Here is a 26,339-nt window from a genome sequence, read left to right on the forward strand (position 1 = left end):
GCTGCTGTTCCCCACCCCTCGCCACCTGCCATCCCTACATGCATGTGGCTTGTTTAGAGCTTGGATGACAACCCAAGCCCACTCCCCATTTCCACCACCATTCAACTCCTCCCATGCTGAGGTAAATGATGAGACACTGGTGTTGATTATATTTATCCATTTATTAAAATACTTTAAGAAGCAAAACTTTATTAACTTTGAAGACTGGTGTTCCATTTTGTGGGGAGGAGGAATAGGCACACTTTGTGGACCTTTTCTTTCTGCTTTTTTCTGTTACCCCATAACTACCCCAGTTTCCTCCCCCAATCAGCCCCTGGCCCTGCTGCTTACTTGCAGGGGCCTCTGAGGAAACAAAACAAATAAACAAAAAAACATAGATTAAAGATTAGCAGACAAGTAGACAAATGCAATTCCACAAACCATAAAGCCGATCAAGGTCCTTTATAGGATGGAATGGTGCTAATGGGTTTGGTTGCTTTGGTATTAGTTTCTACTTCTTATGAAACTAAAATTCTTCTACTTGTGTCCTGAGGGAAGATGACATTAACCCCAACTGTTTCTTCTGATCAACTTTAACCTAATTTATTAAATTGAAGATGTCTTCCTTATTCTTCCCTTGCCCCTTTGGACACAACACAGGCCCTTTTCCGGTGAGGTGACTGATAGCTGCTGACCTCCTGTAGTATTGACACCAAAAGCAGTTGATGGCAGTCCAAATCCACTGGCATTCTCCTTCCCCACTGTTCTTCTTGCTAGGAATTGCCCATTCAATCAGTCCCTCAGAAAGTGCTCCAAAGATGCAACCAAACTCCAGAACTTTGGCTCTTGATGTCAACTTTGAACATAATCGAGATGGATATTTGGTGTCTGGTCCCACCACCTGAACAATTATATTACTGCAAGTAGTTAACCATGAAGTCCTGAAAGGAGCTTATGCTTCCAGAGGATGGGCCATCTCCCTTGAGAAAGAGATCACCACTTCTTGCTTTGTTTTCAAGCTCGTATGTGCAAGAACAGGTGCTCAGCAAAGCTGTCTTCCTTGTTTTGGGAAACAACTGGTAACTAAGCAGTTTAGGAGGTAACCAAGGGATTTAGCAAGCCACACCTGCTCCTGGGCCTCATCCCCTATCAATTCTGCTCCAGGAGTTGACTCCAGCCTCCAATCTTAGTGGTTTCATTCAATATCATTCTGATTCAGGGTGGGAGGATAGGGTGGGTGAAAGGGAATCCAGATGGTACAACAGAGCAACAGTAGCATTACAACATACAAAGACGGATAGTAAGTCAGCAAAGTAAACACAAGAGATGGAGTACTATTACAGTTTACTGTCATTGGTGATAAAAATAATTACAAGACACAGCCCTGCTTAGGCACTGCCAAGTAAAAGCTACCCTCTCCCAGGACTTCCCTTTGTTTCCTTAAATTTGCTCATTTGGAAATTTTTCATTTTGAAAAAGGCTCTTCTGAAAAAAATGCAACTTGGTTCCCAACTCTGTGAGTGAGCGTGTGTGCAGCTGTTAATGTGTGCAGCCACGGAGGAGCCAAGTTGGGCTGCAACGGTGACCTTATTGATTTGATCTAATACCTCCTCCTGGGAAGAAAGAGTAATGCGGAGAAAGCCAAAGACACAGCAACAGCACATTCCCCACTTAAATACACACAGTAAGTTAACATATTCTGATGCTTAAATAAGTTTTAAATGTTTTCCCATTAACTTTCTTCCCTAGTTGTAGAGCTAGGACTTTTTTGTTTGTTTGGCACAGCAATCAGACGTCTGGGGACTATCCCCTTGTTAGTATTTTTCTCCTCACCCCTGCAGAGGTGGAACACAGGTGGCTGGTTTAAGTGGGCTAGGCTGGTGGAGTTCCAGAGTTGAGAACCAGTGCTTAGAGTTGGATTGTGCACCTCGATAAACCAGCGATTGGACTGAGTCAGGTAATTGAGCACGCTAAGTTTGTCTGAGAAGTGGGGAGAGGCCAGTTTCCCGGCTTTCTCTTGAAAAGTGGGAAGGGACACTTACTCAAAGGTATGAGTTGAGGGTGGGTGGGGATACAAGGCGGACATGAGAGAACCACTGGAGAAATACTGGAGTTTGATTAGATTTGCCTGACTGGGCGCAGGCATTCAAAAAAATGCTAATTGGGATCTGGAGCAATTTTGGCCTGGTTTGTTTTCATGAGAAATTTGGAAGAAGAACCATGGGAGAAGCAGAAGCTTTTAGCCTCCATTTTCCCAGGCCCATGTACTTTCTGGTCACTTTGAATGTCCCTCTGTACTCAAGGGAAAGGAGCAAGAAGGGAGATTCAAAAGTGATTTGGGGACTTAACCAACAGCCTGCCCAGAAGATGCAGGCCAAGTTGGAGCTTGTGGGGAAGGGCCTAGGCTGTGACTTGATTGTCAGGCAGTCCCTAGCTCAGACATCTGAGTCACAGAGCTCAAGGCCTGGTTGCTCCATATAGTGTTTATTGGGGAAGGGGACAGCACAGGTTGGGGCAGTTGCTGATGTAGAGTCCAGGACAGATAGAGCGAAAAAGGCAGCATGCCAGCTTAGCCCCCTTCTCTAGGGCATTGGTGTTTTTGTTCCCCTTTCTGTGGCCTGGCTCAGAATTTTAAGGGGGTGTCAGAATCAGCTGGGCCATAGGTAGATCCCAGCCACTTCTAAGACACTGAAAATGCACCAAAAGATTAGAAGCTCCACCAAGAACTAGGGCAGTTGGTAGAGGCATATGTGTGTGTAGGGTAATGGGGGTGGAGGATGGGATCAGGGTGGGGAGGGATTCCTGGGTTAGCACAATAAATTATAGGGTCATTTAGAGGTCGAGTTGTATTTTCAGTTCTTAAAAATATATATATATATTTATATATATACATCTTTATATGTCTCTATACATAACTATACTGCAGCACAGCAGCAAAACATTTAGTTAAAAAATCCAGCAAGAATGCAGGCAAACACTCCATGGAGGCATGCAGGCTAGGATCAAGGCAGTAGGAGGGGAGCCTGTATGGTTGCCATAGGGGTGAGTTCCAACCAATGGGCCCACCCAGCCACCAGAGCACCACCTGGACATGTGCAAAGACATACATGCGCACATGGAAAAACAGAAAGGGTTTGCAGAGAGAGCAGTCACCACAAGAAAAGATTTCACATGGTCATTGTAAGAGGCAAGTGGACAAGCCCCCAGGACCTAGTTCTCATCTTAATAAGCCTACTAGGAGAGACCTCCTGAAGTCACAAGTTGCAATTGGCAGGGATTGGGGGAGAAACACCACCAAGCCTGGCTGTCCTGACCCCTCTCCTCATCTCCCTGAGAGTATTTCTTTCATTCATTCCCTAGCATCAACAGTTTCTCTGCCAGTCAGAGAAAAACATTCCCCAACTCCCTGAAAAGGTGAACTCCCTTGAATCCTTTGTAGATCCCAGGCCATTCACAAAAAGCTTAGTTCAATTAAATACTGTAGTTGCTCAAGATGCACGAAGAGAAGGAGAACTGAACAAGACAACTCGGAACAAGAATCTTTGGCCAATGAGAAAATGTAAACCTCTAAGGAGACCTGATTGAGTCCAGGAAAAAAATGTATTAGTGTAAAGAATTGGAGGATCTTTCTTGGTGGTGCTCATGTTTGTTCTGAAATAATTTAGTCTAGCCTGTATTGAGGTTTCAAGAGTTTTTAGTAGAATCCTAAATGTTGTGAGTTCTCCTTCCAGCTTTCAAGGGTTATAGTTGAGATCCTGATGGTGTTGGAGGATCATCATTTTTTGCTTCATCTTCACGATGTCTGCGGTGCCACAAATTTCCTTTATAGAAAAAAAAAGCAAGTATAGAAATAATGAGGTTAGCACATTGCCAGATGCCTAAATGTATGGACGCTAAAGAGAGCAAACAAAGAGTCCTTTAGGAGACAGACTGGTTTGTTCCTATTGTAGCAACCATTTTTAAACCATCTTAGAAAACCAGCTGATGCCATGCAAGCCAAACACAAATGGGATGAGTTCTCAGAACCTGATAATCCATGAAACTGCTATTGACCCTTTCAGAGTCTTCAGAAAGACTCTCAAACACCGTGGGTCTCCCAACTGGCAGATTCTTAGGGACTCAAACCAGTTGGACCAAACACAACTTGGTCCAGGAGATTCTCTCTTGGCATCTGTATGAAGTCTCAGTTCCTCAAAAAAACAAAACAAACCGTCACCCTCCATCCCTTCCCCCCCCATGTCCACTATGGTCATCTCTCTCAAGCTTCCAGGTCATCTAGGCTCAGAATTTAGGAGAGACAAATGACATCAGAATTGGCATAACCGACAATTCTAAGGGAACCTTCTTTTGAGCCCCACTGACATATCAAGAACATTTAAGTCCAATTCTGAAGAAGGGGTGGAACCAAAATTCAAATAATGAAACAAATTTTGCATTTCCAGGGATTTACTATGACAAAGAATAAGAGTGTTTAGATAGGTCGTGGAACCTGTTCCTGACCCTGTAGGTGCCCAGCACTGACACCCCCAACCCATCTCAAATAATACTGCACATATATACAATGGAATATTACTCAGCCATAAAAAGAAACGAAATGGAGTTATTTGTAGTGAGGTGGATGGAGTTAGAGTCTGTCATACAGAGTGAAGTAAGTCAGAAAGAGAAAAACAAATACAGTATGCTAATACATGTATACGGAATCTAAGGGGAAAAAAAAAAGGTCATGAAGAACCTAGTGGCAAGATGGGAATAAAGACACAGATCTACTAGAGAATGGACTTGAGGATACGGGGAGGGGGAAGGGTAAGATGTGACAAAGTGAGAGAGTGGCATGGACATATATACACTACCAAACGTAAAATAGATAGCTAGTGGGAAGCAACCACATAGCACAGGGAGATCAGCTCTGTGCTCTGTGACCACCTAGAGGGGTGGGATAGGGAGGGTGGGAGGTAGGGAGATGCAAGAGGGAAGAGATATGGGAACATATGTATATGTATAACTGATTCACTTTGTTATAAAGCAGAAACTAACACACCATTGTAAAGCAATTATACTCCAATAAAGATGTTAAAAAAAAATAATAATGCAAAAAATAATACTGCTTTCTGGAGCAGGACCAAAAGCTTGTAGTTGTATTTGACTGGGAAAGAGATCTAAATATGACTGTTTTGCCATACTTTATCCACTGAGGAAAGGAATGGGTCAAGCAGAAAGGTAACTGGTTGTTCTCATTTTTCTCTTCAGCTGTTTATAACACAGAGATCACAAAGCAAGGTTGCCTCTCAGGTTCTCTCCCTGTCAGTGTCCATATCGCTTTCTTTTTTTTTTAAGGAGCTTTTTTTTTTTTTTTTTCTTTTTGGCTGTACCGCGCGGCATGCGGGATCTTAGTTCCCCAACCAGTGATCGAACCCGTGACCCCTGCAGTGGAAGCGTGGAGTCCTAACCACTGGACAGCCAGGGAATTCCCTCCATATCACTTTCTAACTCACACCTTGTCCAAGAGACTGCTTGGCATCCCCTAAGGTTGGCTCCCAACTGGCCACCTCCTCCATCACCACCGTACCCGTGTACATTTCTAAGGTGAGCTTCAGGTCTTTGGGAAGTACCCAGGCTGCTGGGGAATTCTTTATGACCTCGATGCCTGTGGGAGAAACTTACCAATAAAACCCTGGATGCCTTGGCCTGATTTAGGTTTGTCTTCCTCTTCTGGCTTCTTCTTCCCCAATTTGGGGAACTTAACTTTCAATCTGAGGCTTCTACTGTCAGTGTCTGAAGACTTTTCCTGGCAAACCACAACAAGAGCAAGGTCAAAATGTTAGTTGCCTAATAGTCAGAAACAATTCCTGGAGGCCTGGCAAGGTGGTGAACAAGGATGGCTGCAAGAAGCAGGCAGATCTGCTGTCTGTCCAGGTATGGGAGATACCCCTACTCACTAGTCTTGTGCCCTAGAAAGCATCTGATCTTTACCAAGATCCTACTCTGTGCCAGGTACTTTGCTAAATGCTTTAATAAATGATCTCATATTAATAAATGCTCTTCTGAATTGCCTTTCAGAAGAAACCTAAAGGAAGGGCACGGGACCTTCCCCCGGAACCAAAGCTTTGGAAAGTCCAATGAATAATTGACTCTCCTTCTGCTTTTCCCCACCAAAGTGGATCTGCGTCTTCTGTGGCCTTAAGGTGAGCAAGTTTGGTATCAAGTGAATGAGCAACATCTTCCTGTCTTTCTTTCAATCTACTCTGCCCTTCTTTAGAGCCTCACTTCTTCATCTTTATGGAAATGCTGAAGTCCAGAAAAGAGATTATGCCCAGGCCAGGCAGACTCCCATATTGAGACCTCAGAGCATGGATTGTTTGTTTAATTTCTCTCAATATCCAGTCTGTTTGCCTAGGTCAGGAGCTTGGTGCAAGATAGCTGAACTGAGTAGGAAGGGGGTGCTACAAGAGTTTGCTTCCTTTTCTGCATAACAGCATGTTTTTCTTCCCCAGGGGGCTACTGGTTAAGAGCAGCAAAGGCATATGAGAAAGTTATTAAATCCTTTAAGACCTGAATTTGCCTATGGCTTTTTCTCTTAAATGGTAGACCAATTGCTGCACTAGTCCAAACATGCTTGTATGGCTTGCTCACATGCATATAACTGGTGTATGAAGCCAGAAAACAGGTATAATGAATAGGAGAACCAAGGATTCCTACAGGTTGAAATGAGCAGTTCCATGGTGGAGAAATTTAAAGAAAAACCCTGTCAGACCATAAAAGGTGTAATTTACCTGGTGATAGGTGGACAGCTTTGAGTCATTTGATTTATGAAATGGGACTATTTTTCAATCTCAGGAGAGCACTCAGAATTGTCAACAAATGATGACATCCCCACAGCTATATTATAGTCACAGCTGCCACGCTTGATTTTCTTTTAAGCCACACACCTGCTAGGGGAAAGCATTGAGATAGCCTACTTTCCTCCCAGAGTGGGAGGGACAGAAAGCAGCAAGGAGAGGTGATATTTGGTAGATTTAACCACCAGTATGGCCTGGGCACCAACCATTTAGAACAGATGTTGGCTGTAAACACGTGGTATTGGCCATAATGGTATGTACCAGACGAAATTCAGTCCCAGCAGCAGGTACTGAGCAGGGGAGGGGAATTGCAGCCAGGAGAACAGCACAGAAAAAGACCATTCTTGCCTATTCTTTCCCAATCTTCTGCTACAGAGTGATTCTTCTTTCTGGTTATGTTCTCATGGTCATCTAGTTTTTCAGTGTGCCTTCTGCCTTGTCCTGTATACTTATGGTGAGGAGATGGGAGGAGGAGGCTCCATTAAACTCAAGCTGAAAGCCACTACCGGCCTCCCTATGCTACATCAGTCACTGTGTCCTGGCCCACACTGGAAGGCAAAGCACCAAGGAAGAATTCCTCTTCCCCTTTATTTCCCAATCCACAGGTCACATACCTCTGGAGAAAGGATTGAATTCATCCAGTCAATCTCAGATAGCTTTTCAAACTCCTTATTCATGGCATCCAGGGAAGTTTGCAGTGTGGCCTCATACTCAGCATTTCTCAGCTGGTGAAGACAGGAAAAAGAGTGAGTATCCAATGCCTAGCACCCTACCTTCATAGACTCTTGCCTTCTCCCCAACTCCCAGTCCCTGCTAGTGGCCATGAGACCACAGGGTGCCAACTTATATCTCCTTTGGCCCATGGTGTCGGTGGAAAGTATAGCCAGCTCTTTACTTTCTCAATAGGGAGATCCAGGAGACAACCAGACAGTGATGCTTTCCTTAGGGCTTGGCATGATCACAGTTTGGCAAGCAGAGAGGCCCTTTGACCAGTATCAATTAACACTGAGTTGTACCCCTACAGCTTAGGGTCCAGGATAAGGGTCCTACCCTTGACCCTCAAGCCCCTGGAGACACCTAAGTGTCCCCCTAATAATAGCTACCAATTTTTGAGCAAATACTATATGCCAGGCACTGTGCATACAGTTTCATTCCATCTTCCCAATAGCTTGATAATACCATACAAAGTACTACTGTTCTTATTTTATAGGTGGGAAAACAGACTCAAAGAAGTTTAGTGCTCAAGATCACATGACTAGACAGAAACCCAGATCTATTCAACTCTATAGCCTACCCTCTATACCACACCATCCCAGAAAGGGTATGTGGGGTGGCCAGATGCTGGGGTGGGGGAAATCTTTATTACACAGTTACCATAATTTAAAGGCTGCTTTGTGAAGCAAGGGGAGGGCTAGTGAGAGATTGGCTCAAATTTTCCCTTCCTGGCAAAGAGGGTCTGCCTCCCCAGGCTGTGCTTTTAGCCCCTAGCTATTCAGTCTTAGTGAATGATGTCTTGTCCCATGGGTTTAGGAAACAAAGCTCAAGCATTCCCTAGTAACCCCCAGCACCCACAGGATGGACTCTGTATGCTCCATGGGAGAGTTAAAATAGATTATTCTGGGACCATCTCCAACTCAGAAGAACCAAGTTCTAAACCAATAACATAAGTGAGATAGTTCATGTTCCATTAAATAGTGAGCTGGGAGAACAGATGCATGCTGATATCATCAGCTCTGACATGCTTTCCAGCCCACCTAATTTGGCTTCATCTCTCCTCTCTGGCATGTGCTTTACTTTCAATCTGGCACTTATGTGGCTTCTTGCTGTGCATGGGCCAGCCTTAAGTGGAACCCTGCCGACTGTCACAAATGGGTGGCAGGTGAATGAGCGAGGGATGGGATTGGAGGTTATGACCAATCAGGATGGGATATGAGAGGGGAACAAATCATGTTGACAAATAATCTCTTGCTTTTGCTTTACAACGAATGATTTAGGACAGTACGGAGTAGCCCAGATGCACAGGACACGTGTGTGCACATGGTGGTGGGATGGGGAACAGTGGTGTCAAGAAGAAATGGCCATCACTTCAAGGTAAGGGGGAAAGGGGCAGGGATTCTTAGGGGCATACTTACCAGCAGTGCTCAAAAGGGATTTGATAGTCAAACCCAAAGCCACAGAGAAGAAAGAGGAATTGGGGTCTTAGAAAATGATTCCTAATCATAATAGGAGAGGAATAAAATGGCTTCCTAATGACTTCCTATTTGGCACCTAGAGACTCGGGCTCTGAAAAATAGCACATGGTTGGGCCTGAATCTTATGGTCTGTTCTCTTGTCCTTCTGGCTTCAATAGAGACCTTGTTCAGGACTCTTCTCTGAGATAAATGTGCAAACTGACTCAGGGGACTTCGTTGATCACTTCCTGGTTTCTGTTCTAACATATCACTAAGCCAGTTTGCCACATAAGGGAAGTGGGAGTTACTGGGTGGGATTTTCTTCATCAAAAGGCTACATCCCTCTCCCAACACTGACTGTTCTCCTCCTTCAAGGGGAGGAATAACAACATTCAAATGAAATAAGCCCGGACTTCCCCTGTGGCGCAGTGGTTAAGAATCCGCGTGCCAATGCAGGGGACACGGGTTTGAGCCCTGGTCCGGGAAGATCCCACAAGCCGCGGAGCAACTAAGCCTGTGTGCCACAACTACTGAGGCTGCATGCTGCAACTACTGAAGCCTGCCTGCCTAGAGCCCGTGCTCCACAAGAAGAGAAGCCACCGCAATGAGAAGCCTGTGCACCGTAATGAAGAGTAGCCCCCACTCACCACAACTAGAGAAAGCCTGCATGCAGCAACGAAGACCCAATGCAGCCAAAATAAATAAATAAAATAAAAATAAATTTTAAAAAATGAAATAAGCCTTACATCCATGCCACCTCTATGATATGGCCTTTCTGGAGATACATGGTCATTCTTAGCGGCCGTTTGCACCCAGGTCTCATTTGGATGTGTGTATGTGTGGGGGTGTCCTTACCAGGTTCTATATTAAGTGTGATATGTGCTCAATTTGGGTTGTTGGCTGGCACAAACCAATTTTCATGAGCCCATGAGCCTCAAGAAAGCCTGAATGGCAATAAGAGGCCAAGCTCCCATATTTCCTGCTGCCCAAATTGGCAAGGCCATTGAGCTCTGCCTATATATAGAAGGTACTTCTGGTGCTGTCGCTGAAGGCTGAAAGACTCTAGCCTGGGGCTCAGATGCTGGGACAGCCTGGCCTGACTGCCTTAACCACTCTTCCACCTGTGCAGTGTGCCAATTAGATGTGCAAATGGAAAAGAGGAAGTGGCTGCACTTCTTGCAAAAATCAACTCAGAGGCTCCTCTTCAAATAAACCTTAATTAGATGAGAGGCAAGAACAGTACCTTCCTAGGGGCCTTAGCAGCAGACCTCAAAGTGGAGTGGTCATGATCAGTTGACTCATTAAAGCACACTCACCAGGTGTGCCTATGGGCTTTGCATTATGAGAAACAGCAACTCTTCCTGTAGCTCAAAAACTGAGCCTCAGTCCATTTTCCCTAACACTAATAAAATCTACCATCTGTCAAGCTGCTAGGAAGAGCTAGGCACATAATATACAGTAGTTTGTTTAATCCTCACAACAACCTGGACAGGTAGAGATTTTAATTCCTATTTTGTAGGTAGGGAAACTGAGACCCAGAGAGGTGAAGTTACCTCACATACCTACTGTTATGGATTCATTTGTGTCCCCTCCAAAAAGATATCTTGAAATCCTAACCCTCAGTACCTCAATTATTTGAAAATAGGGTCATTGCACATGTAATTATTAAGATGAGATCATTGGTCTGGTCTGGACTCTGGAGTAGGGTGGGCCCTGATCCGGTAAGACTGGTATCCTTTAAGGAGATGGCCATGGGAAGACAGAGAGACACAGGGAGAGCACCATGTGAATATGGAGGATTGGAGTAATGCATCTACAAGCCAAGGAACACAGCAAAGATTGCCAGCAAGTCACCGGAAGCTAGGAAGAGGCAAGGAAGGATTTCCCAACAGGTTTCAGAAGGAACATGGCCCTGCTGACACCTTGATTTCAGGCTTCTAGCCTACAGAACTGTGAGACAATAAAGTTCTGTTGTCCTAAGTCACCCAGGTTTTAGTACTTTGTTACAGCAGCCTTAGAAAACTAATATAGCTAGTAATTGGCAGATTTGGGATTTGAACTCAGAGACCCCCAACTTTTCCCACTATTCCTTACTGTCTTTCCACATGGTGAGAGACGTATGTGGAAACTTGGGAGATGCAGAGCAGCTCAAAAGAGCTCACCCTTTTCTACTGAAACTATATTAGGTATGATGAGAAAACGCTGCTTTTGTTTGGCCTGGTCTGGACCCAGGAGACATTTGCCAAAGGAGACAGGCTTTTCTTCAAGGATATTGTAGTCCCTATGGATTCGCATAACTTATAAAGTGACACGATCAATGACAACTCTGGGTGAAGATGACACAGCAGGGACTGCCGGGTAAGCACCTGGCCAAAATGCTCCTACATGTCTTCCAATGCCCTAGAACCAAGCACAGGCTGTGACCAAATTCAGATGGGATACTTTGCCCTCCCTGTTCCAACCCCATCCACTCACCAAGTTTTCATCCAGGAAAGCTTTGGTGTCATCGTAGAGCCCTTTAAGACTAAATGTAACATCTACTGCGTCATTTCTGGTTAGAGTCTGAGAGGAGAAGAAAGGAAAAGAAAGGAAGGGAAAGGACAAAGACAGAGGAGTTGTTGGTTAGTAAGCATGCAGCTGGCTTCTCTGTGGGAAGGTAGGAGCAGGCTAGTAGGATGTGGCTATAAGTGAAAAAGTAATATTCACAATATAGCACAACTAGTAGTTCAGCATGGGCACCAACCAGTCAAAACTGATGCCGGCTATCAACTACCAGTACAGCTGTATTGGTGTGTTGTATGCTGTGGCACAGCACAACTTGGCATTTGGCATCACTGATTGAGTGCTATGGGTATAGGGAAACAGGGAATATGCAAACCAGATAGTAAGTTTGAGGCCACTTGTTGCCATTAGGCTGAAGCCACCTTTCCCATGGTACACGAAGTTAGGCCTAACCATCTGTCTTCTTGAAACGCCAGGCCTGGAGCTCCAGGCCTCTTCCAACTAAGATCCGGCCCCGAATAAACAGGTAACCTACATTTTAGGAGGCCCTGACCCTGTATGTGGCCCTTTTGTATTGTTTGCCTAGCACTAAAGTTACTTTTTAAAAGCATCACTTAAAAATCTTCTGCCAGTGGGTAAAGTCACAGGATGGCACATTTAACATCAAGAATCTAATCTAGACCTTCCCTTCAAGAGGAAAACCAAGGCAGCCTGGAGCACAAGTTTCAATGACAAGTGTCACCTTAACAGGTCATATAGGGATCCAGTTGGAATGAGGAAGGGCCTAAGCCAAGTTCCTCTCCATTCTCAGGCTATTTCTCCTTGAGGCCAGTGTGGTAGATAGCTATCAGGCTGATGAAATCTGCTATGGGATTCTCCCAGTAACCACTCTGGACCTGTAACAAGTCAAGCAATATCTGCCTCCCTCACTACTCTATCCATCAGTTTCCTGCCATGTCATTTGCCCAGTTTCTCTACCCAGCCTCCAGCTCCCCTTCCTTCCCTTTCTTATTTGGTTTGACTCCTTTCCTTCATCTGCCCCTTCCCCCCTTACCTCAATGGGAGTGCAGGAAGCTGCACCTGCCTCTTTGCTACTGTCTTTGTTGTAAAATATAACATTCAGGATGTTAGCACTGGCATTCACAGAATCCATGAGGACAGACACATGCTGGTGGACCTTGCTCAGGCCAGTAAGTCTGTAACAAAGCAAGGACAGATAAATGAGTCTAGAGTTCTGAAGGATGTCTGGCCTGAGGTGCTGGTGAGGGTTGGGATTAAGGGTAAATTGTATTCTTTACTCTCTCCTGTTATTTCTTCTCATTTCTAGGGAGCCACCTATGCCAGAAAATGTTTCTACTCTTCTCTAGGTATTCACTTTTGTCCATCCTTGTCTCGCCAGAATTAGATACTGGGTGCTTTGGGAGAGTGGGAGGCTAGAATAGAGGAAGGAGCTGACTCCAGAAACTCTAAGGCCCTCCTGATATTTAAGGGCAAGGATAAACGTTTTTAGTCCTGTTGGGTCTGGGGCAGCAAGAGGAGATCAAAACTTATCTCTGGGCCTAATGAGAGAGGTCCAAGCTGGCTTACTGCTGACCACAAAGACTATTTCCTACGTAGAATGTCAGGGTCCCTGTCAATCTTCAGAGCTCTGAGCAAGACTCCTTTCTGAGGTCAGGCTCTCCAGTAGCCAATAGATACAAGTTGGCTTCTTCTCCCTATCTCTTCTTGGGATTCCCAGCCCTGTATCTGGGCCAGTCCACTTACCTGCTGATGAGGTTTTCTGCAAGCTGAGCTAAGTGCTGCATCTGGGCATACTCCTCATCAGAGAGGCTATCTTGAGATTCCTGGGAGTCCAGCTGGGGTTGAGAGGCAGCCTGGATTTCAGAATGCTTGCACTCCCACATTTTCATTGAGTTCTCAAAGTCCTGGCGATAAAGACAGTGGCAGAGCCTAAAGATTGCTGTAGCTAAGACGGCATGTGACAGATCTGTCTGTGAGTCTGATATTTGTGGGTACTGTGGGGAAAGGGGAAAGAGGGCCTCATCCATTCCCCCATACACCCATCTCCACACCCATACATCTGTCCAACATTTTATTCAATGTCTCTTTCATACTAAGCAGTTTTAGTTTTGTTGTTGTTGTTGTTGTCGTTGTTGCTGTTACCATGCCAAGTCTTGGGACAACATACTTGAATCAGACAGATGTCTGCCTTCCAGAAGCTCCTATAGGTAGGTATCATGATCAATAAGAAAGTGGAGCCCTTTTCAGCTCCCTTCTTTGCCAAATCTAGGCAATATATTCTGATGGATCTTAGAGCTAGACATATCTCGTTTAATTTTGAATTGTGCTTCTGTCATTGACTAGTTGTGTCAGTTTAGCAAAGTATTTAACCTCTATGGTCCTCATTTTCCTCACCTATAAAATGGGAATAAGTGTATCTACCTCACAGGATTGTTGAGAGGACCTACTTGAGAGAATATATGTAAAGTGCCCAACACAAAGTAGGTAGTTTATAAACTAGACATCCCATCCCTTCTCTATTGCTGTGTCTATGGACTGTCCACAGGCCAGAGTGGAAGAAAGCCTCTAAGCATTGAGCATCTGATTAATAATGGCTCCTTTCTAGCTTTAGGTGGTGTAGCTGAGGTGAGTGATATTTGTGAATGCAGTATTTTAAGACGCCTTAGAGGAACCTAAAGACCATATTCAATGAAGAATCTCTTGTTGAGGGAGCAGATTTCTCCGTAACCACCTGAGGCCTTTAACTCTGTGCAGTGGAGGGAGGAGTACAACTTTTTTGAAAACTACAGAAGGGAGCTTCTTGTCTCACTCTCTTGGACAGTGCTTTGCAAGTGTCTATGTATATCAGAGTGTCTCAGGGAGCTTGTCTGCAAATGCAAGTTCCCAGGAAATACCTGTCTCCATTCTGATGCAGTGGGCCTGTGTGGGGCCCAGGAATGTGCATTTCTAACAAGCACCCAAGGTGACTCTGAGATAAGTATCATGCAGACCTCCCTTTAAGGAATTCTGCCTGACTGGAAGTATTCAGTACTCAAGTGATAGCTGTAGATGAGACAACGTAGGAGCCCCAGATGAGCCTTTCCCTTCTTACCTGATCTCTTGTCAGCATCTGGGCAGTGTTCTTGTATCTAATCTTGATAAGGCCTGGCCTCTGAACCCAGGCCTCCCCATCCACCTGCACTGGGATACCTTCTTCACCGTCGATGGTTATCATCACCTCACGGCACTGCCAGAGAAGAGGAGGAGGGAGAATGGGGGAGAAAAATGAGGTAACGACTGTAGACCAATCTGATAATCTCACAGTCATGGCCTAAATGTGTATCTGAACAGGACTGGCAAAAATGTGAATCCGATTGTCCCAGGGAGGAAACACATGTTTGCTATGGGCTTTTTGCTCCTTTGGTCCCTACCACCTCTGTTTCCAACTTCAGCCAGCACCTTGCTCCCCACCAGATAACCTGCTCTCTCCACCCTGTCATTCTTATACCTGGTTAATTCCTGAGACTACCTCACATCCTGGATTGTAGCCACAGAGCTCAAACCCTTTCTGGTGCCCACCAGGCCCGTGCCTACCTGGGCGATGCGATGATGATGCAGGTTGATGATACGGGACATTGCCATCTGTACAGAACCAAAGATTGCCACTACCTCTAGCTTCCCATCATCTATTGCAGGAGCCTCATATTCCTGAGGAGGAAGAACTGTGTCACACATCTCACCCTTGAGAAACCACACCTTGCCTATCACAAGCAGGTATGCTTTGAAAGCTCCTGGTGAGAATTTTTCTAGCTCATGAAGAGTGGAGAAACTACTACATTATTAAAAGGAGAAGAATGAGGTCAGGAAGCCAACTTGGGAAAAGGGCACTGAGATAAAAACTCAGTCCCTTTTGAGATCACAACTCTTAACTGGTTCTCTCCCTGTCCAATCTAGCATCATAAATCCCCAAGGCCAGTCCCACTGGTCTCATGGTCTTCTTGGGTGAGCTCAGACGAAAGGATTCATGGCCAATTTCTCAGGAGATTTTATTGACAGACCTCCTTAGAGAAAAGGGCATGGCCTAGGTAACCTTTCAAGGATCTTTCAAATGTGAGGAATGGAAAATTCAAAGTCCAGGCAACACCGAAGAATTTATCTGATCCTGAGGTTTTTGGTTGATTCTTGTGCTCTGGGGTGGTAATTGCCTTAAAAAAACAAACAAACAAACAAACAAACAAACCTCATCATACAGCTGCTGCCAATAAAGGTCCCCAGCCCATCTCCTCTTCCCCTACACTCCAGTCAATTCAACTCTCCTTTCTGATAGACTTTAGAGGGGTCAAGCCTTTCTTCCTCCCTGTTCCTTGTTCCATACTCACTGTGGTAGCTGTGCTGCTTCCCCAAAAGTTGACGCCTCCAGCATAGCTGGTAATGTTGAGCACTACAATGCCTTGCAGGTTTGGCAAGGAGATGGCTTCTCCATCACACTGAAAGAAAAGAGTAGCCCTTATTGGCTGGCTCTTCAGATACCAATGTGAAGGGCCATTTACAGAGATGGGGGAAGGGCTCTGTCTTCTCTTCATGCTATTATTTTCTTATCCATAAAATGGAAATCTATCTTCATGCTTTCCTCCCATGAGCAATGAGTGAGGATCAGAGTTAAAGCTTGGGAAGAACTAAGGATATAGTGGAAAGTTGATTCCCAAGGTCATGATATTTCCTTTCTTCATGCCCAGGAAGGATCACCCTCTTTTCCACTAACCTCCAGGTGCACTCGTTCTTCCAGTTTCCTGTAAGAGCGCTGAAAAAGTTCCTTGCTTCCCAGAAGGCCATACCACATCTTGTTCTTAAGGCGGCTACTACAGGGAGATAAGGGTAGAGAAAGGTAGTCAGAGGGTGAATAATATAAAGATAAGTGGATGAAGAAAAGTAAGAGGAGACACCATCTTATTCGTCAAGTGCCTTCTTATAGAGAGGAGTCATGTTTAATGGTAACTGGACACAAGAGGGAATGCTAGGATAGTGTAACTGGTATCCTTATGTGAACACCAGCTGAAATGGGTTCCTGGGTCTCCTTGAGGCATCAGCATCCCATTGATTTGTCACTTTTACTTGCTTCTGATATTGGATCAGGCTTGGAAGAGACAGGCTATATTTAGAAAGTAAGGCTCATAAAAAGCTGTGAGCATAACTGGCTAGTACACATCAGCTACCCTGGCAAGTGCCACTCTGGGAGCTCAAGATTTCAGCCACTTGGAATCAATTTCATTTGAAATATGTGACTCTTAGATTGCAGTTTCTTTGAAGCATAACTTTTCTGGCAAAGTGGAGAGATTTCCAAGACCTGTATATCAAACACTTAACTCAGTGCTACAGAATAGAAATAAGCTTACTAGGAAGACTGTAGAGTAGGAACCAGTGGAGAGAATATGGGACGGGCAAGGATATCCGGAGACTTGTGGTGGAGGTGGGAAGGGCAAGGTCCTGTTGACTGTAGAGTCTCTGATAAAAACAGGCAGGATACTTAACAATCACTAGAAAGACTGGATAGAGTTTACTGTGAGCGTTTAAAGTAGAGCCACAGGGCTTCCCTGGTGGCGCAGTGGTTGAGAATCTGCCTGCCAATGCAGGGGACATGGGTTCGAGCCCTGGTCTGGGAGGATCCCACATGCCGCGGAGCAACTAAGCCCGTGAGCCACAGCTACTGAGCCTGTGCATCTGGAGCCTGTGCTCAGCAACAAGAGAGGCCGCGATGGTGAGAGGCCCGCGCACTGCGATGAAGAGTGGCCCCCACTTGCTGCAGCTAGGGAGAGCCCTCGCACGGAAACGAAGACCCAACACAGCCATAAAAAAAAAAGTAGAGCCACAGAAATGAGCCACCACAGGGCATGGGTTTTGAAATGTAAGAAGGCTAGCACATAGCACAAAATTATTTGCACTCTGTTTTAAACCATAAGTTCTCTGGGCACTTCAGTTTCCTTATCTATTAAAAATTGGAGTTTGGTTATATGGAAATGCAAAATACCTAGAACAACCAAAACAATTCTGAAAAAAGAACAAAGTTGGAGGACTTTCATCTCCCAATTTCAAAACTTACTATAAAGCTACAGTTATCAAGATAGCGTGGTGCTTGCACAAGATAGACACATAGATCAATGGAATGTAGGTGAGAGTCTAGGAAATAAATCCTTACATTTAGGGTCAATTGATTTTCAACAAAGGTGCCAACACAATTCATTGGGGGAAAGGATAGTTTTAAAAAGTGGTGCTGTGGTAAATGGATATCCATGTGCAAAAAGATGAACTCAGATTCTTACCTAATACCATACATAAAAAGTAACTCAAAACAGATCATAGACTTAAATGTGAGAGCAAAACCAAAAATTTTGGAAGAAAACAGCAAATTTTTAAGATCTTGGGTTAGGCAAAGATTTCTCAAACATGGCATCAAAAGCATGGTCCGTTAAAAAAACAAAAAACAAAAAAAACAAAAAAAAACAAAAAAAAACTTGATCAATTGGAACTCATCAAAATTCAAAATTTTGTATTTCAAAAGGGACCATTACAAATGAAAAGACAAGCAATAATAACAAAAAAGACAAGCAACTGGGAAGCAATATTTTCAAGACACATCTGATAAAGTACTTGTTCCTCAGCCCAGGCCTGCTCTGAGAAAGTTCTGGTGGCAGGTGGGCAGGGATGGTGATGATGGGTGGAGGGTGTGCTTCTTTTTACTCATAATTTCAATTTACCACAAGAACTCTGAGGCTGCCTTAGGGTATGTCTGTAGTACAAAAGTACCAGAAGGTGCCAAGCAGACCAACCAAGATGGGGTAAAATCAGTAGGTCCTGGGGAACCCGGTTAGGAACACTAAGAACCAGTAGGGCGATCTTTGATACTTTGCAGCCTTGCCAAGCAAGAACAGACCTAAAACCACTACTAGGACCTCATCAAGTTCTTGGAGACAGAACAAAGATAGGCAATTGGCTGAACTGAATCAATGTAATCTGTTTTCAGTAACAGTAACACAGTTAGCTGTCCACAGGTCAAGACTATGAAAGCAGCTCCAAGTTCAGGATGCCAGTGCAGCGTCATCACAGATCTGGTCAATGTTTGGGGCAAGCTATCCCACTAGTCTAACCTTGGGACTAATGTGTTTTACTTACAAAGGACAGACTCTTTCTGTTTCTTGTCTGTGAGGTAGGGGATGTGGGAATACATGTGTATATTGTGATTGTGTGTTTGTATGTAGGGAGGGGAGTTTCTTTTCCTTACTTGTATTGTCCTGGGTGTTCATCTCTTCTGGTGTTGAATTCCAGAGAAATTTTAGCATCTAGTCCAATTCCAAAATAGTTGTTCATGACACACCTTTCTTTGAAGCGTCTGAAATTAGCCAAAGGGAAGAAGAAAATAGACACTGGTGCAGGAAAGAAGTGCTGTTATCATTGGGCTGCAGACTTTATCTGTGTGATCAACAGCCACTGAGGGAAGGCCCCCTCTACACTGGGCACAAGGCTTAATGTTCTTGAGAGGCACATGTAGATGTCCTATTGTGTTAACAACTAACTTGTTAGCTGTAAGAGAGGACACCCAGCCAGTTGGGTGGATTCAGTGGAACTGGGATTCATAATAAAGAAGCCATCTTTGGAGGCTGTCAGATATGAGTGGTCATTATTTTCTCCACATAAAATAAAGGGAAATAAGAGTCATTGACTTATTCCCATAAAGAAAGAACATTTAAGTATCTCAGATAAAAATATATGACGAAAGTAAAGTCTGTATTACTGTTTCCAGAGATGTCTGAACTCCTTTGTAGCACTTTCACATCAAAGGGCAAAGTGACCACACATTTGAAGGAAAAAAACTGATAAAAGAGGGTAGATGTATATACAACAACAACAACAAAACCAAGTAGTTTGTTTTATTCTTCTGCATCCATCCATTAAAACCAGTGGTGTGCTGGAGCCAGTTCATACCAGTTTATGTAAGCTGATTATGCCTATAATTCCCAACTCTGCATTCAATGACATTATATCAGTAGCTTGAAATAGGCCATGATGAAAGGGTTTACACCAGGAATAAATCAGGGCTTTCATCCCCCCAGAGAGCTGGTTGTTAAACATTTTCCAGCACACCACTGATCAAAACTCATTAGGTAGGTCCATTGAGGCCTCATATATGAGCTTAAGCCAATGGTAAAGCGGAGGGGAATGGGAGTTGAATATAGGAATAAATGGGAAGCTGCAGAAAACTTAAATAATTGCTAGCTGTGTCTTTCTTTTGAGAAACTGAAAATAGTTACAATTTAGCTACTTAATCACAGATTTTTTTTATTCATTACTAAACTGACCCTACATCTCTCACATGAGATTTGTCTTCCTTGACCACAGTCCAGAAATTGGGGATTCTCTAACTGATGTAACTGATTTTCTTAATGGAACTCAAAATGAGTGAATGTGATGGAACTTGGCTACTGGGAATATTCTAAAGAGGTAGGGCTATTGAGACAGATGTCTTTAGATTTGCTAGCTAGCCCTCTAAATGTCCACTTACTTCTTAGCAACTCCAATCATTTACTGTTAAAGGCAACAGTGAAAAACAGGTCCTTTGAAATGAAATGAAGTTGTTTTAATAAAAAAAAATAATAATAACAACTGTAACACATATCGCACCTAACTATGGGTGCCAAACACTGCCCAATGCAAGTACTTTGGATATATAAACTCAATAAATACAGCAAACCTATCTGGCAAGTTCTACAATTATCTCCATTTTATACATGAGGAAACTGAGGTTTGGTTGAATTACTTAAGTTCACACAACTAGTAAGTAGAGTCAGCATTTGACTCTGGGTATCCTTAGACTATTCTCTTAACCAGAGAAAGGGAGAAGCCATAGGAAGGTGATAGGCTTAAATACTTACATAGTTTCAGGTGTAAAATATAAGTGCTCCAAATTGAGGTTATCTAGGTCTTCACTTTTGAGAGAAGATATAGAAGACAGAGTACCAAGACGAGAACCTAGACACAAAAGACGTCACCTTGGTGTCAGATACAAACAAGAAAGCCCTTCCCCCCACTTGTATTTCACCCCACTTTCTCTGTTGGAGCAGAGTCAAGCTCAATGACTTTCTCCTTGATAATATTCAGGGTTCTCATTCCAAAGAGGGATCATCTTGGATGGACAGGGACTTCCACTGACAGAATAGTAAGGTTGGGCTGCTTGCTTGCTGGCAGTGAAACAGCTTCAAATCTTGGGTTTCATCAGGCCAGCCTTTTCAAAGTATCTAATGGGGTCATTACTTCTGGACATAGGCATGGGGTCTTATAGAGTGAGGTTTCTCGAGAAGAGGGAGGGATATGTACTGCAGAGTAGGATTATGGCTAAAGGAAGATGCATGAAAATACATCTTTCTTCTCTGGGAACTAGAAGACAGAGATGAAGCTTAGAGTAAAGGAAGGAGAAGAGAAAGCTCATTACGGTGTCTTGGGCTCATCTGGTTAATATCTTCTGAGTCATCTTCCAGGAAGAAAGTTGAACTAAAGTTCTTGACTGATATTGTCTGTCGGCTTTGCTCATCAAGAACTATAGAGAAAAAGTGGAAGGAAGGAGGGAAGGAAGGAAGGAGAGGAAGGAAAGGAAGGAAGAAAAGGAGGAAAGGAGGGAGGGAGGATTGGTCACATTTCTTGAGCATCTCTTTTGTTTAGTTAATACCAGTCAGTGTGTGGGGAGACAATGGAGACTCCCATTTGATCATCACATCTCCTCCATGATGCTGTCTGTGGTTTCAGCTTTCTTACAGTATTGCCATGTCTCTTCACATCCGTGCCTGAGCTTTCTCTGTTTTACTTGTTACTCTTTTCCTATCGTCCAGTAAATGTGGTTGTGAGTAGAAGCTTGGGGCCAGAGGTAGGGGGAGCAGGGTGGGAAACTCTGTTCTTCTACCGCCATTCTCGCCTCTTTGTTAATTCATTTACTCACATGACCTTTGTTCTAAACTTAAGCCTCTAGGACCATGCCGTTCTTTCAACCAAATGTCTCACCAATACCCAGAATATTTGAGAAGTCTCCTTTCTTTTACCAGCCTATATACTGTATAGCTCAGGTGCTCAGCCTATGCCAAAGCTCATAGGTTCAATCCCTGTGCTGCCAGGGGAGCCTTTCTCTGTCCCATGGCCACAAGTTGCACTTCTAAATCTGACTTATGTATTGATGGAGCAGGCTGAGGATTAGTTGTGACAGGGTTATGGCTACATCAGATTGATCTGATCCCTGCTACTTGGAAACTACCTACAGAAATAGAGGCAAACTGGCTGTTTAATGATTTCATAGTGCAGAAGGGTTATTTCCTTTCTTTCTTAGAAACTTGGCTGAGGTTGTACCTAAAGATACCCAGGCAGGAGAAGGTACTGTAGCTAAAGGTCAAAGGCCAGCCAAAAGGACTTCCTTGCTACATGGACTTCTGTTCAATTCCAATAGCTCAGGTAGAACACACTTGGTGTTATATTTTCTGATCTGTTTTTCAAAGAAGCATTGTGGAGAAGAAGTGGGAACCAAAATGTTAAATTAAGAAGTTGGAGGAGTTGAAAGAGTTTTCATACTGAGTTGGAAGCTTGCAGATTGTCATGAGTTATGGGAAATGGCAATCAATGCTAGAGCTGCCAGGACCACTCTCAGAGCCCTTGTGCCTGATTAATACTGTGTAAGACATGCAGAGATGAACACTATTTTCTTTCTAAAATCGTCATAGGCTCAGTGGTTGGAAGGGGACAGGAGCAGGTGGAAAAAGATTCCATGGCTGGAGGTTGAAGCTGACAGACCTTTGAGCCAAGCCACTTAGCAGCTGTAATTGTTTAGGATGATTGTTAGTTCCAAAAATAAATAAGTAGAAAGAGTTGAGTGCCTGGGAGGTAGGAGGAGCCAAAGGGGCAGCTTATCAGGACTGAGGCTTTTCAAATCAGTGGAGACTAGGACAGACTTTGGATGCTTTATGAATGCAGAATCTAGTCAAGTTTTGGTAGTGATGTCAAATAGTAGACCCAGAGCGAGGGAGACCAGTAAACTACCCACAGGAACCTTCTCTTTCCCCTACCTCAATCACCACAACCCTGGGGCCTTTACCTTGTTCAACTTGGAATATGATGAGTTTCAAGGACTTTTGGAGATTCTGGGCCTTTGTGGCCAGCTCCAACTTGCACTTGGCTATGTGGTCTATTTGAGGGATGAAGGGCTTTCCATCTGCCTTGGCACTGTCTGCATGTGCTGTGGTACTCTTCTCAATTGCTGCATCCTCAGCAAGGATATCAATCAGGACACTGAGCTTGTCATACATTAAGTCACTCTATATGGGGAAGGAGACAGGGCATTGTTACGAGGGATTTGTGCCTGAAAGCACAGAATGAGGAGTCAGATGGTATGGGGAGAGGTAGGGAGGGGTACTAGTTGGCCAGGAACACTGAGCATAGAAAGCTACATGTGGGGAGATGAAAGTTTAGGGAAAGAACTGCTTGGGTAGATGTGATAAGATAACCAAAAGGTGTTAGGGGGTCAAAGAGACACTGTTTGTTTCAGAGCAGCTGCAGGCATCAATATATGTTGCCTAGTCTTTCTCATGTCAGAGTGGCCTGTAAAATGATGTGTAATATGGCAAAACTGAGGAAAGATAAACATTTCTGGATTGGTGTTTTCATGGGCATGCTCCTATGAATGTGGATGTGGCTCTGCATGGTTGCCTGGTGTCTGCCTTTGTCTGTGTGTATGTTTGGGGGTGTACTACATGATTATAGCTTGATTCCCAGCTCCATCACTTAATAGTTTGTAAACTTAGGTAAGTCACTTAATCTATTTGTGTTTTTATATTCTAGGGCAGTTGTGAAGATTAAATAAGTTAATACATTATAAGTGCTTAGAACAGTTCCTGGCACACAGTAAGTGCTATATAAGCGTTAGCTGTTATTGTTACTGTGGTTGTTATAGAGGTGAATGTGGGTGTATTTCTAGCATGTATTTGTATGTATTTTCAAGAATGTTCTGGTATACAACCATGTGCATACATGTTGGTGTACGCTTGTGTCTAGGTGTGGACAGATGCTTGGCATATGCTTAGGGACATGGTACATGGATAAGCATGTATAGTGCCACTCTTCATTTGGTGAAAGGTGGAAGTTTGATGAGGATTTTCCCCATCAGGGAGGCTTACCAGCTGCTCCTCCTTGCTCTTTTACAATTCCCAGTGAGAGGCACATTTGCTTTTATTAAAAATGGGGCCCTGGCACCACAAAGAGTACAAGAAAAAAGGATGGAAACTTACTTTCAAAATCACAGACTCTATTGCTGTATTGTTCTGTTTTATCCGGCTCCAGGCCTTTACAATATCAACTACAAAATCTTCCACTGCTGAGCACAGGAATCTGGAAGTATAAGATAGATGACACAATGTGACATGGACCATGAGTTCCAGAGACCTTCTCTCTTATAATATTAGTTTCCATCTTCCTCCTCTTCCTTCTCCCTCTCTCTTTCCTGATCTCTCCTCCCTCCCTCTCCTTGTCCCTCTCCCCCAACTCCCTCTCCCCTCTTTGTTTATTCTGATTCTTCATGTGCATATGGTGAAATATGCCAGTACCTAAGAGAGTTTAACTAGCATTTCTTAGCCCAAATTCCAAATTTCCAGGAAACAGAATTCAGTCAGTCCAACTTGGGTCAGGATTTCACCCTGGGTCAAATCAGCTATGGTTCAAGGGCCTGGCTAATTTAGTACAAACATAATGACTTTGGGACGATGGTCCCTGTAGGGACTGTTTCTCAAAAGAGAATGTGGTAGACTTGGAAGGAACCCACCAGAGTCCCAAGAGGAATGAATGACCCACGTATTTAGAAGGGGAGAATGTGTTGCTCAGCTATGCGAAAGCAGCTGTAGCAGGTACCACAGAGAGTTTTCCAGGTATTAAATGGAAAACAAGGTCTCCCTACTGTAGGGAGCTATGCTATGCTCTTGAATGGTATGGAATGTTGTGTTTCCCTTCTGTAACCCTTCTTCCAAATCTGTGGCTTACAATTTTGTCTTTTTGGAGTAACAAGAGCCCTCACCCCAATCTCATCTTTTTTTTTTTTCCCCCCCCGTAAACTTTCTATTCAGGAGGTTTGAGTTGGAAGAAATTTGATTTGGGAAGGTAAACATATGCTTTCCTTGGCCTCAACCCCCCAAGCTATTAAAATGAGCCCCATCTCTGACTGAGGAACAGCCCATGAGGGGCAAAAACATCCCAAAGGTTGAGAGCCAAAGGAAGACTGACCTGGTTGCAATGATCATCTCTGTCGGGTACTTGGCCTTCAGGATTTTGTTCAACTCAGTGGTTGCAGATTCTAAGTGGTGGATGGCAGCAGCCTAGGGGGAAAAGGAGTGTTGAGCCCTGGAATCTTAGCACTGTGACATAGTGTGCTACCCATCCTCACCCATCTCATTACTTCCTACTGATGCTTTACCAGCATCCCAACTCTCTCTCTGAAAATAATCACAATTAAAGAATTCTTGTGGAAGATCTCCACAGATAATCTTAGATCTGTAGTCATTCTAAAAATAAGAGATGTATATTGTTTCCTCTCATTTAAATTAATACTCAAAAACTCATATGAAGGAGTTACTGTTTGTTCCATGTTTCAAATGAAAAAAGAATCTCATATTACATAGCTAGTAAATAATAGATCTGGGATTTGAACCCACATCTTTCCAACCAGAGTGTCACCTCTTATATATAATATTAAATATAATAATAGCATCCACTTATATAGAATTTACTATGTGCTAGGTTCTGTTCTAAGATACATATATATTTTTTTCAGGTAACCCTTATAACAATCTTATGAAATAAGGATTATTATCCCCATTTCACAAAACAGAAAACTGAGGCATAGGGAAGGGACAGCTGATAGGTGGCACAGACAGGATTCGATTCCAGGTAGTCTGGCTCTTGAGTCTGTACTCCTACCTACAACTTATACTCATCCCTCTCCATCAACCCCACATTCAAACATCTATCAAGTCCTGATGATTCTATCTCTTCAATATGTTTTAACTACGTCCACTTCTTCTTATTCCTATTACCACTTCACCAGTCCAAATCACCATTATCTTTTGCCTAGACAATTACAGCGCTGCCTATCATTTTTCCTTGCCTCTAGTCTTTATTCCTTCAATTTTTTCTCCACATAACATGTAAATATTCTGTTTTAAACCTTTCTATTAGATAGCAGAATAGATAGATGGATAGATATGTGATAAAGAAAGTATAGTGAAATATTAATGGTAGAAACTACCATTTAAAATTTCCTATATATTTGAAAATTTCATAATAAGAAGAATCTTTATATAATTCTTATTGCTTTTAGATAGAAGTTCAAACTTCCTGGGGGAAGATATCAAGATGGCAGATTAGGAGGACATGGAACTCAATTCCCCCCATGAACACATCAAAAATACATCTAAATGTGGAGAAATTATCACTGAAAACTAACTGGAGGCTGGCAGAAAGACTCCTGTACAACCAAGGTTGTAATAAAGATCCACACAAAATTGGATAAGAAGGGAAGAGAAGTGATCAGGTTGGGACCTGTGCCCCTGGGAGAGGACACAGAAGAGGGAGAGAATTACAAAGACAGAGAGCCTCCCTGGGGAGTGAGCAGTTCGAGCCACATATTGGGCACCACAGCCCTGGAATCTGACACCAGGAACACAAGTCCCCTTAGCTGGTTAGAAAACCAGTGGGACTAACAGGAGGGCTGTAAGAAACCTAGACTCGGAGGGACTCAAGATGGCGGAATAGGAGGAAGTGGAGCTCACCTTCCCCCATG

General features: G+C 43.7%; 1 protein-coding gene across 1 annotated transcript in view; it reads right to left on the reverse strand.

Annotated features, from left to right (window-relative positions):
* Positions 1–3,720: 3,720 nt before the first annotated feature.
* DGKK (diacylglycerol kinase kappa) overlaps positions 3,721–26,339 on the reverse strand; it is a 158,806-nt gene continuing 136,187 nt past the window's right edge. The window contains 16 exon segments of the mRNA XM_068533990.1: positions 3,721–3,800; positions 5,641–5,764; positions 7,430–7,540; positions 11,462–11,548; positions 12,543–12,684; positions 13,253–13,413; positions 14,601–14,735; positions 15,083–15,196; positions 15,868–15,975; positions 16,251–16,347; positions 18,765–18,872; positions 20,413–20,509; positions 20,970–21,074; positions 22,611–22,830; positions 23,800–23,899; positions 24,785–24,876. Coding sequence (XP_068390091.1) covers positions 3,721–3,800; positions 5,641–5,764; positions 7,430–7,540; positions 11,462–11,548; positions 12,543–12,684; positions 13,253–13,413; positions 14,601–14,735; positions 15,083–15,196; positions 15,868–15,975; positions 16,251–16,347; positions 18,765–18,872; positions 20,413–20,509; positions 20,970–21,074; positions 22,611–22,830; positions 23,800–23,899; positions 24,785–24,876 — 1,881 coding nt within the window.

Source organism: Eschrichtius robustus, chromosome X, assembly GCF_028021215.1.
Source record: "Eschrichtius robustus isolate mEscRob2 chromosome X, mEscRob2.pri, whole genome shotgun sequence".
Classification (NCBI taxonomy): Eukaryota; Metazoa; Chordata; class Mammalia; order Artiodactyla; family Eschrichtiidae; genus Eschrichtius; species Eschrichtius robustus.